General features: G+C 40.0%; 1 protein-coding gene across 1 annotated transcript in view; it reads right to left on the bottom strand.

Annotated features, from left to right (window-relative positions):
- Positions 1–5,509: 5,509 nt before the first annotated feature.
- The window catches only part of VIPR2 (vasoactive intestinal peptide receptor 2), a 144,878-nt gene continuing 136,098 nt past the window's right edge, over positions 5,510–14,289 (bottom strand). The window contains exons 11-13 of the mRNA XM_082259459.1: positions 9,697–9,826; positions 9,214–9,255; positions 5,510–5,943 (exon numbers count right to left, since the gene is read on the bottom strand). Coding sequence (XP_082115585.1) covers positions 5,770–5,943; positions 9,214–9,255; positions 9,697–9,826 — 346 coding nt within the window. The 3' untranslated portion in view covers positions 5,510–5,769. The remainder of the gene's footprint in view (positions 5,944–9,213; positions 9,256–9,696; positions 9,827–14,289) is intronic.

The following is a 14,289-nucleotide window of genomic DNA, read 5'->3' as shown; positions in this document are numbered from 1 at the left end:
GCAAATCAAAAAACCAGCACACTGGCAAAATAATTTGGACACAGCTCAATTGACCTTGACACAAGTTTTATCAATTGCTTTGGGGTTCCTTGTCCGTTGCCAAGTAAATCTAGAGAGGATTTCTGACCATTAAATAACCACCGGGTGTGAAAATGATTATAATGACATGAAATCATACTTGTTTGCTGTGAGAAGGCCTCCTCATTGGAGTACAACCAAAGTAATTTCCACCTGCAAAAATGCGCACCTAATATTTTGTCAATAGCAGATGGCGATTTATCCAGCGCAACAAAAGTTGCAACAAACCAGAGCATCTCCCTTTCCAGATTACACCAGTGGTGTCACTCTCTGTTATATGCTGACCAGGAGAAGCAATCGATTGTCCTTTCAAGCCCTACATAGCTTTCTAAAGGATGGTCCACAAGTCCAGACATGGGAAAAGCGGGACAGAGAATCAGCAATCTCATTGGCTCAGCTAGGTACATGACAAGCTCTAAGTAACACATTATACTTTAAACATAACACCACAAGTTTTCCCAAAAGAAAGTAAAGAAGCCAACAGAGAGTTAACTGCAGATACCTCAGTCCTTTGAGTAAAAACAGATGTCAGTCTTGAGGTCCTCCCTCAAAGAGCTACTGCCACCAACAGAGGGAAAAACTCAAGAAAGGCCAGGTTTATAATCAGATACAAAGATTTTCAATGGGATCATAATTTTGCTGAATGGAAAAATAAGCTCCAAACATTTGCCCCTCTGTCACATCAGTATTAGGCGCAAACTCAGAATTAGTTAAAACCAGGCAAAGCAATAACATTCCCCATTAAAGGATCTAAGAAACTGCACTCAAATGCATAAGTCAACTTTGTGGGCAGAATTCAAGTGAATAGACTAATGCAGTTCCTATACCCCAGCTTTAGCTAAGGATAGCCTTCGGGAAAAGATAAGCCCCAGCAGAAGACTCTACATGCAAATTTCAGCTTTGTCAGAAACGATTGCACCTAGTGAAGCTTTATTTTCTGACAGCAAACACCATTGTAATACACTCTAAAAATGTGGAGTCGCGTGAACGGAGTCAGTCTTGATCCCAAGAAATGTGATGACACTTTTAGGTTGCATATTTTCAGGTGTGACTGGAACCCCAAAACATTAAAAAAAAACTGTGGTGGACAGCAGTGCACAAATATCAAAGTCCACAGAGCCCAAAATGAAAAAAGTATTCAAAGTAATGACTGAAAACAACCTCATCTCTCTTTTAGTAGCCACTGAAAGAACAAACTGACTGTCTCAAAGTATGAACAAGAGATAGAATGTTCAATGACAGGCACCTGTCAACAAAATACCCAACAGGAACCTCACTGAGGCTGGGTTCACACTTAATACTGATGCTGCTCAGAGCAGGGGTGCATTGCTTCCCTGTTCTCCGTTTCAGGGATGAATCAGGCCTGAATTTTTGCCTGAATACAGACCTGACAGCAGACGAGCCATAGTTGTAAAAGGATATGGTGCCCAACCCGCTACATACAACCCGCTACATAACAACAAACTATTCACAAATCAATATAGATCATTAATTACTTCAGAAGCACACATCTGTATGAAATGAATGAATTTTATTGTTTTGTTATAATTTATTTTGTATTAGTTGAAATCCGTTACTATTGTTATTCGGAAATTCGGATACATCCGAATACCTAAAGCTTTGTATGAATTTCGATTCATAACGAAATAAACCGCACATGTCTAATTGCCTGAATCCTGCTCTTGGGCAGCCTGGGTATCCAACCTGGACGATGCTGTCCAAACCTGACCGGAACGCGCAACTCATGCCCCAGAATAGGCATCAAACTTCGCTATGAATGCCCCCAAACCCCCCAAACGGGTGAACCCCTGACACTCCCTGAGAAGGTGAGGAGCTAGTGCATTGTTTTGTGTGTCAACAATCATTGGTGTGTGGACGAAGATGGATGCACAGGGGTATAATTTCTGCCATCCTTACTGATGCATACTGAAGATACGATGCTCATTCGTCCTAAAGCCACTACTGAGGGCCACTGTTCGGAAATGCACAATGTAGAGTAATTCATCCTCATATTTCATAGTGGAAGCACTGAAGTCATCCAACTCAGGCCGTAACACTCTGCTCTCATCCAATTAATGCCCACCTGCTCTGCATTTGCATTGGAGATTGGAAGGCTGAAAAGAGGCTAGTTCACTGCTGGAAGGTGGAGAAAAACAAGCTATTAGAGAAAAATCAAAGGGAAAGTAATTTTGCTGTAAACTTTGATCAAGAATTACTCCACAGTGGCTGCAGTTACAGAGGTCTGTGAGGCTTTTTTTTTAAAGCTTACTTACTGTTTTGAAGCATTTATAAATATTTTAATGTCCATAGATTGCTACAGTTTTACTTGAGAGAGAGGTAAAATTTGTAATTTTCCTGCACTCATGTAATGAAACACATCATACAACTCCTACATATATTTAATTGAGCATATAATACAGATGACAGAGTTGCTGTCAGATAAAAACATTAGCTATTTTTATACATGGTAGAATCTTATAATTATATGATACTATGGGTGTATTATCCCAGATTATAAAAAATTTACATTTGCTTTATTTTTGTTGCTGCAGGCTTTTCCTAATGGTTGCTCTCTACATAGAAATCATGATTTACTAAAACTGCAGTCAAAGGATACAAGTTTATCTTTGTGGGCACGCTCAAGTCTATGTGATTACACCTTGGACAGAGCACAATAACATCATCACACTGCACTTGCAATAATGCATTCTTGTGTGCATCAGGAGCCTCTGAACAGCATTGTTATACATGAGTCAGGAGGTGGTCCTTTACATGACATCCACACCATTGTTTTTACCAACTTGTCAAATACAAGGGCAATGTGCAGGTACCCCCCACTTTCACCTCCTCCTACTGTGATAGCTGGAAAATCATTACTTGGAGCAACTAATCATATGTCTGCTATCATTTTCAAGGCTGTTCTGGTAAAATGGTGCGCAAACCCCTTGAAGTTAGGGTTGCCACCTCATCCCTCTAAAACCGAAAACATATTAATTACATAGGTTCTGTGGCTGTATAAGGTTGTAATTAAACTCACTGGGTGCCTTGCCTGCATTAAATTAGCCTCAGAACCTGTGTAATTCATATGTGTTTGGGTTTAAAGGGACGAGGTGGGAACCCTACTTGAAGTCCTTTTATGCAACTGTTCAAAAATTTCACTCAGACAGTCTCTCTTGTCTATACCAACCAATCAGATTTCCAGCACTGGGAAAAAGAGAAGGATCTGATTTATTTTAGCCGACTGCATGGAATATCTGAGACAATTCTTAACTTAGAAATGAACAGTGCTAATATTAATCAGAGCTGTATAAAGCTGATGCCAAGGTATTCCACTGGCTACACTTGCCAAGCTAGGGTCAGGACTTTCTCTGGCAAAGACCCATAGCAAAATGGCTCTCCAGCTAACATCTAACAGGCAGTCCTGCAACAAAGATCTGAGTCATCCTAGAACACTTTATCTACAACATACATAATATTTTTAAGGCAATCATTTAAGGTTGGCCCCTTGATAGCAAGCTGGCAAGCCATAAGAAAGGTATCCGCATCACTTACAGTTACTGGGTAATCATAAGGCTGTATCAGGATTTGCTTATTAGGAGATACTGAGCACTTTTGCAAGAGCTTGTTATCACACATAGAGATTTTGTAATATGGTTGGAAATCTGAATGCTTCCATATACATATTTTTTCCCTTCCTAGAGAGAGAAGGAATTGATTTTTCCACTGCAACCAAATGTCAAAGGAGTTATAAAAAAAAGACCCAGCACTTAGATTGCCAACTCACACTCATAAATATGAATTGCAAAAAGTCCATGGTTAAACCTAGGTAAGGCACCAACAAACAATAATCTAATAAAAGTGGATGTAAACCCTAACAGGATGACATGTAGGCCCCATTTACATGGGCACCTGGGCACCTTTGCTTAACGGAATCCACTTGCTCATCGGGGCTTTGCTATGCCAATCCCCGCTGAGCAGGTGGATGACAGGTCTTATCCGCTCCACTGTGCAGACACAGACAGAGTCCCACTCTCCTCTAAGGGGAAATCGGGAAAAATGGACCGCTTGTCCATTTTCATCTTAACCTATTCGATCCCATCCACCAGACTGATGGAAAATAGGACCACCATCCATCTGGATTTTGCAGGCAGGATCGGATCTGATAGCGGCAGGTGTCAGAGGACATGTGTCCGTTGACATCCGCTGCTCCATAGGGGAGACTGGAGGGTCTGATCAAGTCCGCCTAAAAAAGTAACAGGCAGACCAGATCAGAAAGCCTGTGTGAAAGGCCCCTTAGTTTGCTGAAACATTGTGTATCAAGCAACTGCTATATAATTTTAAATTAAATATTGTTATCACTTTTTTTTTAGTTTGTTTGCATCTCAGCCTTGCTATTCTTTTCCATCTGCTTTCAGTCACTCCCTGTCTATATGCACTTGTGCAAGCATCAGCTGTAATCCTTTACCTTGGATGGACTTCTTGATGGTGACAGCCGTAGATCATATCTGTACAATATGTGTCAGCGCAGCTGCTTGTAGCCTCCTCCAGGGGCACATGTGGCAGGGCAACATCACCGGAGCAAGTCATCTGTCACTCCATAAAAGGAAGTGTTATCACCAGAAGCACCAGGCATTATTTTCACACAAACCACAGATTTATGGTTATGGAGAAACTTTGAAAACATCATTTAGAATTGACATCATCATGTTGAGTCTTATACTGTATAAGGTTTTAGCGACTGGGTTTTAATCTACTTTAACGTGACAGCAAATAAAATTGTGAGTTGGCCACCCTGTACAGTAAACTAACAGTTAACTCAATACCCATATCCCTCAATACCCAATACCCATATCCCTTGTTGACAACACCTAAAGCCAGCCTCAGAGGTGCTTTAATTGTGTACACTGTCACATGCAGTAATTTGACGTAATCATAGGGTCCAGCTCCTTTGATCAAAACCTCTGCTCTCTTGGACATCCATACAATGGATAAGCACAAATACCTACCATGGCACACTTAGTTTGGACACGGTTTGGAATAAAATATCTACAAACCCCTTTAGGCTGGACATACATCATACAATTTTCTTGTACATTTTTCCTTTAAATTTACCAAAACCATATAATATTAGGTCAAAGCTAAACACTTCCAAATTGTATGCAAACAGGCAGGCCCTTTAATTACATTAAAGGTCAATCTAAAAGAATTGAAATAGGAAAATTGTGTAATGTATGACCAGCCTTAGACATGCAAAGCCAGTTGACACACCTGTGTATTTCACAACGTAAAAAAGACCATAATAGGGGAGGGAATTATTAAGCCAGAGATGCTTTCCAACATTTGATAAATGTCACCCAAATATATATAATGCACAATTATCTGCCAGCCTACAATGAGTCTGTACAAATAAACTATACAATTTAATACTCAAAAACCAGAATATGTTCCACAAAACATAAAGGTAATACACAAACATAATAAATTACATGATAAGAATTGCATGACAGAAATAGCTGATAGAGTGGTAAGTGCAACATCAAGTCCCAAAGTTCATAGAAAAATTTGTTGGTCATCAGATTTGAACAAAAACACTTAAAGGTATCGTTCTTTTTTTTCACTCATATCAAATTTAGCTGCGCAGAATTTTCAGCAGTCCTTACGCTGGAATATTTGATTTTGTAGCTATACAAATTATATGATAGAAGTTTCAGTTTGCATGATGGATGGTGCTCTTGAGTTTCGGTGAAATTGTGGAACACACTCTGACCCATTCCGTGAAATTGATAGGCTGTGCAGACGATAGTCTCGGTTTAGGTACTGGTTTAGATAAAAACTTCCCCATTTTCTCTTTAGCTCTCCTTGGACCTAAAAGGTGAACAAACTCAATATTTTATGCCATCAATAAATAGTAATCTGAATTTTTTTTTCTATGGCACTTCTGCATTGGTTGTACAAAAAAAAGGTGGGAAACATATTTTGTTTTTCAGAGGTAATACTTGAGAAAATTTTAATGAAGAGGAAAAAATGTAATTATATATGTGATAGGAGGACTAGGGACTCTTTATTTTAAAACAGATCTATGCTCAAATGTGAAACATACACTCACCGGCCACTTTATTAGGTACACTTCAGTTCAATTGTTTGGTAACACAAATTGCTAATCAGCCAATTATATGACAGCAACTCAATGCATTTAGGAATATAGATGTGGTAAAGACAACTTGCTGAAGTTCAAACCGAGCATCGGAATGGGGAAGAAAGGGGATTTAGGTGACTTTGAAAGTGGCATGGTTGTTGGTGCCAGATGGGCTGGTCTAAGTATTTCAAAAAGGACCGTTCTACTGGGATTTTCATGTACAACCATCTCTCGAGTTTACAGAGAAAGGTCAGAAAAAGAGAAAATATCCAGTGAGCGGCAGTTGTGTGGACAAAAATGCCTTGTTGATGTCAAAGGTCAGAGGAGAATGGGCAGACTGGTTCCAGATAATAGAAAGGCAACAGTAATTAAAATAACCACTCGTTACAACCAAAATACCATCTCTGAATGCACTACATATCGAACCTTGAAGCAGATATGGGCTACAGCAGCAGAATACCACACTGGGTGCCTCTCCTGTCAGCTAACTACAGGAAACTAAAGCTACAATTTGCACGGGCTCAACCAACATTGGACAATAGAAGCTTGAAAAAACGTCTCGATTTCAGCTGCGACATTCAGATGGTAGAGTCTGAAATGGGCGTAAACAACATGACAGCATGGTTCCATCCTGCCTTGTATCAACAGTTCAGGCTACTGGTGGCGTAATGGTGTGGGGAATATTTTGTTGGCACACTTTGGGCCCCTTAGTAGCAATTGAACATCGTTTAAATGCTACGGCCTACCTGAGTATTGTTACTGACCATGTCCATCCCTTTATGACTACAGTGTCCCCATCTTCTGATGGCTCCTTCCAACAGGATAATGCACCATGTCACAAAGCTCAAATTATCTCATCACTGGTTTTTAGAACATGACAATGAGTTTACTGTACTCCAATGGCCTCCACAGTCTCCAGATCTCAATCCAATAGAGAGCCTTTGGGATATGGTGGAACGGGAGATTCGCATCATGGATGTGCAGCTGACAAATCTGCAGCAACTGCATGATGCTATTATGTCAATATGGACCACAATCTCTGAGGAAGTTTCCAACAAATTGTTGAATCTATACCATGAAGAATTAAGGCAGTTCTGAAGGCAAAAGGGGGTCCAGCTCGGTACTAGCAAGGTGTACCTAATAAAGTGTCCTTTGAGTGTATGTTAACAGTAAAGCTGGAATTACCAAGAAGTAATAGAAGAGCTAAAAGATGTATATTTTCCTTGATAAAATGCAGCTCTAGGCTAATTCCAATGCTGACCACATGTCTGACATGCCTTAGTTCTTGGTCATGTGAATGTGATCATTGCTAAAAGAAAGGGTCAGGGTCTATAATAGTCACCTATTAGCAGAGATCATGTGGGAGGCCTTCACACACATGACCAATAATGGGGACAGCCCGTAGCAGCATTTTCTCAGGGAAAAGGAATTTCAACCTATATACAGTATAACACTTTATTTATCAAACCGACTTTATGTTCATTTTTAGGTACAAGATTACTTTAAAGAGGAAATCTATTTCACATTAAAAACTCAAAGACAATATAAATAATAATAATAATCATAATAATAATACCATAAAAATGTAATTTGTATAACTATCAAAGCAACTAAGTCATAAAAAGAAACCCTAAAGGAAGGCACCTGCAATATAAAGGTTATTGTAACCTCTTTGTTGGCCCATGTCTTCTGCCTTCCTTCTGTTTCAGCCCTGCAGGCCTTGTAAGACTTTGCCATTCGGAAAGGAACCATGGCATGTGGTGAGGTACATAGACATCTCACACTTCCAAAAGTGTCAAATGCCAAAGAGTCTTAAAGAGGTTGAAGCATTGGAACAGAGGGAAGGTTAGAGAGGTGCGAGTACTTTCCAGGTACCTTTCTATAGTATATATTTTTTTCTCTGAGAGTTTCGCCCTAAAACACTATCTTAAAACAACAGCCCAAACACTCATACATACAGTATACAGTATTCCCCCCCCCCCCCCCCCCACAAAAGTTCCTGTAGTTTGTACACATTGAAGCACCAATTTTATTAGTGCCTTGGGGCCAATTATGTCCTAAAGTAAAGCTGCTTTCCTGAGAAAAATTGCAGCAGTTTCCTGCTATTATGGTATAACCGACCAGCCACATTTTGCCAGTAATTGCTAGGAGGGAGAGCATGCTATATTTATTTCATCAGTCCCATTGTAGTAATAGAAGGAAAACTTTGAGCCAATCATTTAAGCAGAAATACAGCCAGGTGAAAGTAGGAAACACTGAAATTAAATAATTAAAGTGGTTGAAAACCTCTGAAATAAACAACATCATATCCCTTTGCAGCTTGTGATGACCTCAATCCAAAGCACCTAGTGTGGTTCCTATCTCCATGAGTCACTTCAGGCAGGTTATGCCGACACCACACAATCCCGAGGGGCTGCTTCCCCTCTTCTCCAGAACGCAGCAGGTAATTGATATCCTCAGCAATGCATGTTTCCCTATGTGGCTGTGTAGAGGGGTGTGTGTCCACTCCCTCCACTCAGGTCTCCAATTACACTCAGCTCTCTGTTCTATGCTGTGCAGTGTGTGAAGTCAGACCCCCCTTATTTCTAAAGCTCAGAGATGCTGTGTAAAATGCATGCTTTAGGAGGCTGTAGAGAAGAGAGGGCTGTAGACTAACAGAGATAACTTATGTAGGAGGATTTGTTTCATCTCTATTTAAAAATATACATATATGTAGATAGCTATATATATATATATATATATATATATATATATATATATATATATATATATAGAGATAGATAGATAGATAGATAGATAGATAGATAGATAGATAGATAGATAGATAGATAGATAGATAGATAGATAGATAGATAGATAGATAGATAGATAGATAGATAGATAGATAGATAGATAGATAGATAGATAGATAGATAGATAGATAGATAGATAGATAGATAGATAGATAGATAGATATAGGTTTGGATATTTTAGTACCAAAAGTATGCATAATGACTTACTTCTGTGTTCAAAAAGCAGTACAGAATGGCCACAACCAGCCCCTGCAACAAAAAAAAACACATAATTATAACTTGTTTGGTAAAAAATGCTAAGAGCAATGATGTATTACAAAATGCAATAACCCACAACAACTAATCAGGTTTCTTCTAATTGAAGTCAGATCAGTTAAATAATTTTGCTAATTGGTCGGGATGCGCCTCACATGGCCGATTACATTACAATTTCGGTGCCAATTCACACTGAATTGTGCTAAAATTGATGGAAAATTAATGTACATTTCCATCCATTTTAGTCACATTTTAATGCGCACTGACGTTTGTTGACAAACATTTTGATGTCCGTTGACATGCATGTGCAGTGTTATGGTGTGAATAGGGCACATTGAAAATGATTGTTTTTCAATTCAAACGCCATTAGTCATTGGCCATTAGTCTATACAGTATTTGTTACAAGATCATTGGATTTACAAATATATCTTTTACCTGAAATGACCCAACACAAAGTTCGAACCATATCTGACATTCACTGAAACTGGGCATCTGGAAAACAGTGAACACCATGTAGTGGACTCCAAACAATGGTATAAGCAAAAGGGTGGATTTTGTGAGTCTCCTAAAATAAGGCAAAGATAAAATATTACCACTGTTAGGTCAAAATGTTATTTATTACACTATACCTCAGATAATTCACACATACAGTTCATCATACATTCACATCAGTCCCTGCCCTCAGCTGACAAGCTAAGGTTCCTAATTCAGCTACTAGGGCCAATTTACCTACCAGCATGTCTTTGGCATGTGTAAGAGGAAACAGGAGCAACATGCAAACTCTGCACAGGTAGTACTGTGTTTGGGATTTGAACCAACAACCCTTGTCCTGCTAGGCAGAAGAGCTAACCACTTATTACTTTACTGATAGCAGGATATATTCTCTACATCTCAATCACTGGTGCTGTACACAAGTCAGAGTCTTGACATTAGCAAGAAATGCAGACTTTGCACGGATAAACTATGAATTCAGCACTGACCAAAAATAAGAGCTATTTACATCTAAAGTAATAACATTTTAGAAGACTTCAATCCAATTTTAGACAAAAACACACACACGGTTTACAGGGTTTCAATGCTTCCAACAGTTATACACATGGGGAAGAATTAAAATAATAGGAACTGTATGTGCCCCCCCCCCCCCATTCTTCCCCACATTTTATAACTGTCAGTGGTGGGGGGAAAAAAGGATAGTAAATGTCTTCCACTGATCTTGATGCATGGTGGGCATAAACAACAGGTATGGGTGTTTGGATAAAGCTGTACCGCATTATGCAGACTGGGAGAGGAAGCCAATCATGTGAGCTGCATGATAATTGACAAGAAACATACTGAAAGAAGGAGAAAATAGAGTAAGCCAAGGAATTATTACTCCGCTGATGCTCAGTAAGTAGGGCAGTGGTAAAGGCAACACTGCTATATTCCTTAATTATATGTAGTGTCATACACCTGAATGTTTTGTTCAGCAGGGCTGTAAAAATCTCAGGATAGAATGGAAAATGGAAAATTGTATACTCACCTTTCTGTAATTTTCCTTTCCTGACGCATCTTCATGGCAGCACACACTGAGTTGTGACTCTGCCCCCACAACCTGATAGGATTGGTTAGCTATAAATTTTAGAAGGAGAGACCCCGCAGCATTCTCTGTATCTGTCACCTAAGAAAGGGCGGGATCTAGTGTGCTGCTATGAAGATGCTTCAGGAAAAAAAAATTATGGAAAGGTGAGTATACAATTTTCCATTTTCCTGACGCATCATGGCAGCACACACTGGAAAATAACTCGCCAGTCGGTTGGGTGCTAGAAAGTATCATTTATTAACATGGAACCTAAGAATTGGCTTGAACAACCATTCTACCGTATTCCGAAGTTGTTAACTGAGAAAAATCCACTGTAAAATGTGACATAAATGTGTCTCTTGATGACCAGGTTGTAGCTTTGCATAATGTTTCTGGAGATACTCTGCAATATGCTACTCAGGAGGTTGCCACTGAGTTTGCCTTTTTTATGGTGTTAACGAGCCATAATGCTATTGTGCGTATTGATGCTTTTTGTCCCTTCCTGAGACCATGAGGGATAATCATATACAAAAAGCCACTCATCTAAGTAGTGCAGGGTTTTATAAGGCCAACATCCCTGGAAAACTGTATAGGAAAAAAAACCCCTAATAGGGAATGGGACTTTAACGGCCAAAATAACACCACAGTGTAAAATTTAAAACATGTTTTTATTCAGTAAGCATAAAATCAACGAAATAGAAAGGACACATGAAATAAATGAAATACAAAACATATATCACATTAAAATACTTGTCGTATCAGACAAGGATATAGTAAAGCACAGACTTCCAAAGGGTACCCAACACCCGAAATGAGGGATAATCAGGAGGTTATCCGTCTTCCTGAAGGAGCTTGTGGCTGAAAGATAATTATTGATAGTAGTTATTTCGTCCAAAGAATGTGGTTCACCCTGATTGTCGAGAAAGGTTAGTAGGCTTATGTTTTGATTAAAGTGAAGGGCAGTCGCTACCTTGGGAATAAAATGGTCCAAAGGTCTTAGGATCATCCTATCTGGGTAAAAGACCAAGTAGGGCTCCTTTATTAGTAATGCCTGCATCTCGGAAACTTTTTTTGCCGAGATTAAGGCGATGAGAAAAGTTATCTTCAATGTCAAGGAAACCGAATCAGTCGGGTGAAAAGGTAGACGTGAAAGTGCCTGCAGAACTACCGTAAGGTTCCATGTGGCAAATGTTGGTTTTCTTGGAGGTCTGATCTTCAAGGTCACCCTCATGAATTGAATGACAAGGGGATGCAAAGCCCATATTATCCCTGTTTTGGCAGATAAGGTGGAGACTTGAACTTTCAGTGTGTTTGAAATTAAGCCTTTCTCTAAACCTGATTGAAGAAAATCCAGAATCTGTGATCCTTCTGGAAAAAATGGATTCCATGCCTTTTTTTGAGCAAATGAGCTAAAATTTTCCCATATTCTTCCATATATGCTGTTAGTAGTGTTTTTTTCTGTCTTGAAGCAAGGTAGTTACCTAGCCTTGTTCTAGGAATCTATTCCTCTTAACTTCCATGCCATCAGTTGCAGTCTCTCCGGAGCTGGGTGTAGGAATTGGCCCTGAGAGAGAAGGTCTGGTGTAACTGGCAGAAACTATGGACTCTCTATGTTCAGTTGCAGAAGGGTTGTGATCCTCGGTCTTCTTGGCCAAAAGGGAATTACCGTTATCACTGTCAATAACGATCTCCTCAGTCTGGATAGGAACGGTGCGACTAGAGGTGTTGGGGAAAAGATTTACCCCAGCTTGAAATCCCAAGGATGGCGAAGGGAGTCTACTCCCTCGGCTGAGGGGTAAAAGGCTCTTGCTAGGTATCTCTGACACTTGGTATTCGCAGGTGTTGCTGCCAGGTCGATCTCTGGAATTCCCTAAGTCTCAGTCAGAAGGGAGAAGGCTTGCTGACTCAGGGACTATTCATTGTTTGACACAAATTTCCTGCTCAGGCTGTGGCCTAAAAGGTTCTGTGTTCCCGGGGCATATACGGCTCTCAAATCTGTTAGGTATATTTGAGCCCAATCCACAATAGGACGAACCTCCTTAAAAAGTGTACGACTCCTGGCTCCCCCCTGTTTCTGGATGTAGGCTACTGCTACTTTGTTGTCCATGCGTAACAGGTCATTCTTCCCTCTCAAGTTTGGAGCAAACCCCAGAAGTGCCTGAAAGGCTGCTCTGAGTTCCAGTATATTTGAAACCACTCCCTGTGATTGGAATTGCCAATGTCCCTGGGCCACTTGGTCTTGATAATTAGCTCCGTATCCTTCCAGACTGGCATCCAATGTGAATGTATCTGGCTGTGGAGGAACTATATGTCAGTGTCTCTTGAGGTTGTGAACATGTGTCCACCACCATATGGATTGTTTCACTACCCTGTGAATGAAGATTGCTGAAGCATCGATGCTCCATCCCACTGCATTAGAAAGAAATTTTGCAGTATTCTCATGTGCCATTGGGCCCTCTGGACCATAGAGAAAGTGTCAGTCATAGAACCCAGTACGCTCATACAAACTCTGGCTGGTAGAGAATTTGCTGTTAGCAGTCACTTCGTTTTTTGAATTAGACGGTTTATTGTCTCCTGCGGAAGTTCTATTATATTCGCCTCCTTTTTCAATTCTGCAACCAGGAAAGTCATCTTTTGGGAAGGCTGAAGATTGTTTTTTTCCCAATGTATTACCCAACCAAAGTGCTGTGATCAGTATTTTTCTATGTCGGATGAGGCTTTCCTGACTGTCAGCCTGAAGGAGGATGTCATCCAGGTAGGGGGTGGATTCTCAATCCTTACTCCCTCCGGAAGGCAACTACTAGTAATAGGTTCTTTGTAAAGGTTCTGGGAGCAGTGGAGATCCTGAATGGCAAGCTTTGAAACTGGAAGTGTTGGTTGTCTACCACAAAACGGAGAAATCTCTGAAAGGTGGGATGTATAGGAACGTGCAGCTAAGTGTCCGATAAATCTATGGACAACATCCAGTCTCCAAAGTTTATTGCAAATAGAATTGACTGAAGACTCTCCATTTTGAAGGATTCGACCTGAATCTTTTTGTTGAGATTTTATAAATCCATGACCGGTCAAAGGTCCCCCGTTTTCTTCCTCACCAGGAATAGTGGAGAATAAAATCCCAATCTTCTCTGGCTCATCTGGACTTCTATGATTGCCTGTTTTTCAAGTAGATCCAACACATATTTCAGCAACAGTCTTCTTTTTTCCATTGTTGATGGTAATCTGGTTATTTGGAAATGGTCTTTTGGAATTCTGCTTTTTAATTTTGATTTGTGTCCGAATTAAATGGTGGAAATTGTCCAAGGGTCTCTTATTTGATCTGCCCAAAACTGTACAAATAGCTTGAGTCTGGGTCCCACCTTTAAAGGTTGGATGGGCGCACCTTCAAAAGGACTTTCGCTAATCTGTTGCTAAGGAGGGTTTTGATTTTTGTAGCCTGAGAAAGAAAGATTGGGTATTTCTCCAGTTCCTCT

Source organism: Pelophylax lessonae, assembly GCF_965119305.1.
Source record: "Pelophylax lessonae genome assembly, chromosome: 5".
NCBI classification, from domain to species: Eukaryota; Metazoa; Chordata; class Amphibia; order Anura; family Ranidae; genus Pelophylax; species Pelophylax lessonae.
The sequence above is the reverse complement of the archived record's forward strand: the minus strand, read 5'-3'. Positions and strand labels throughout refer to the sequence as shown.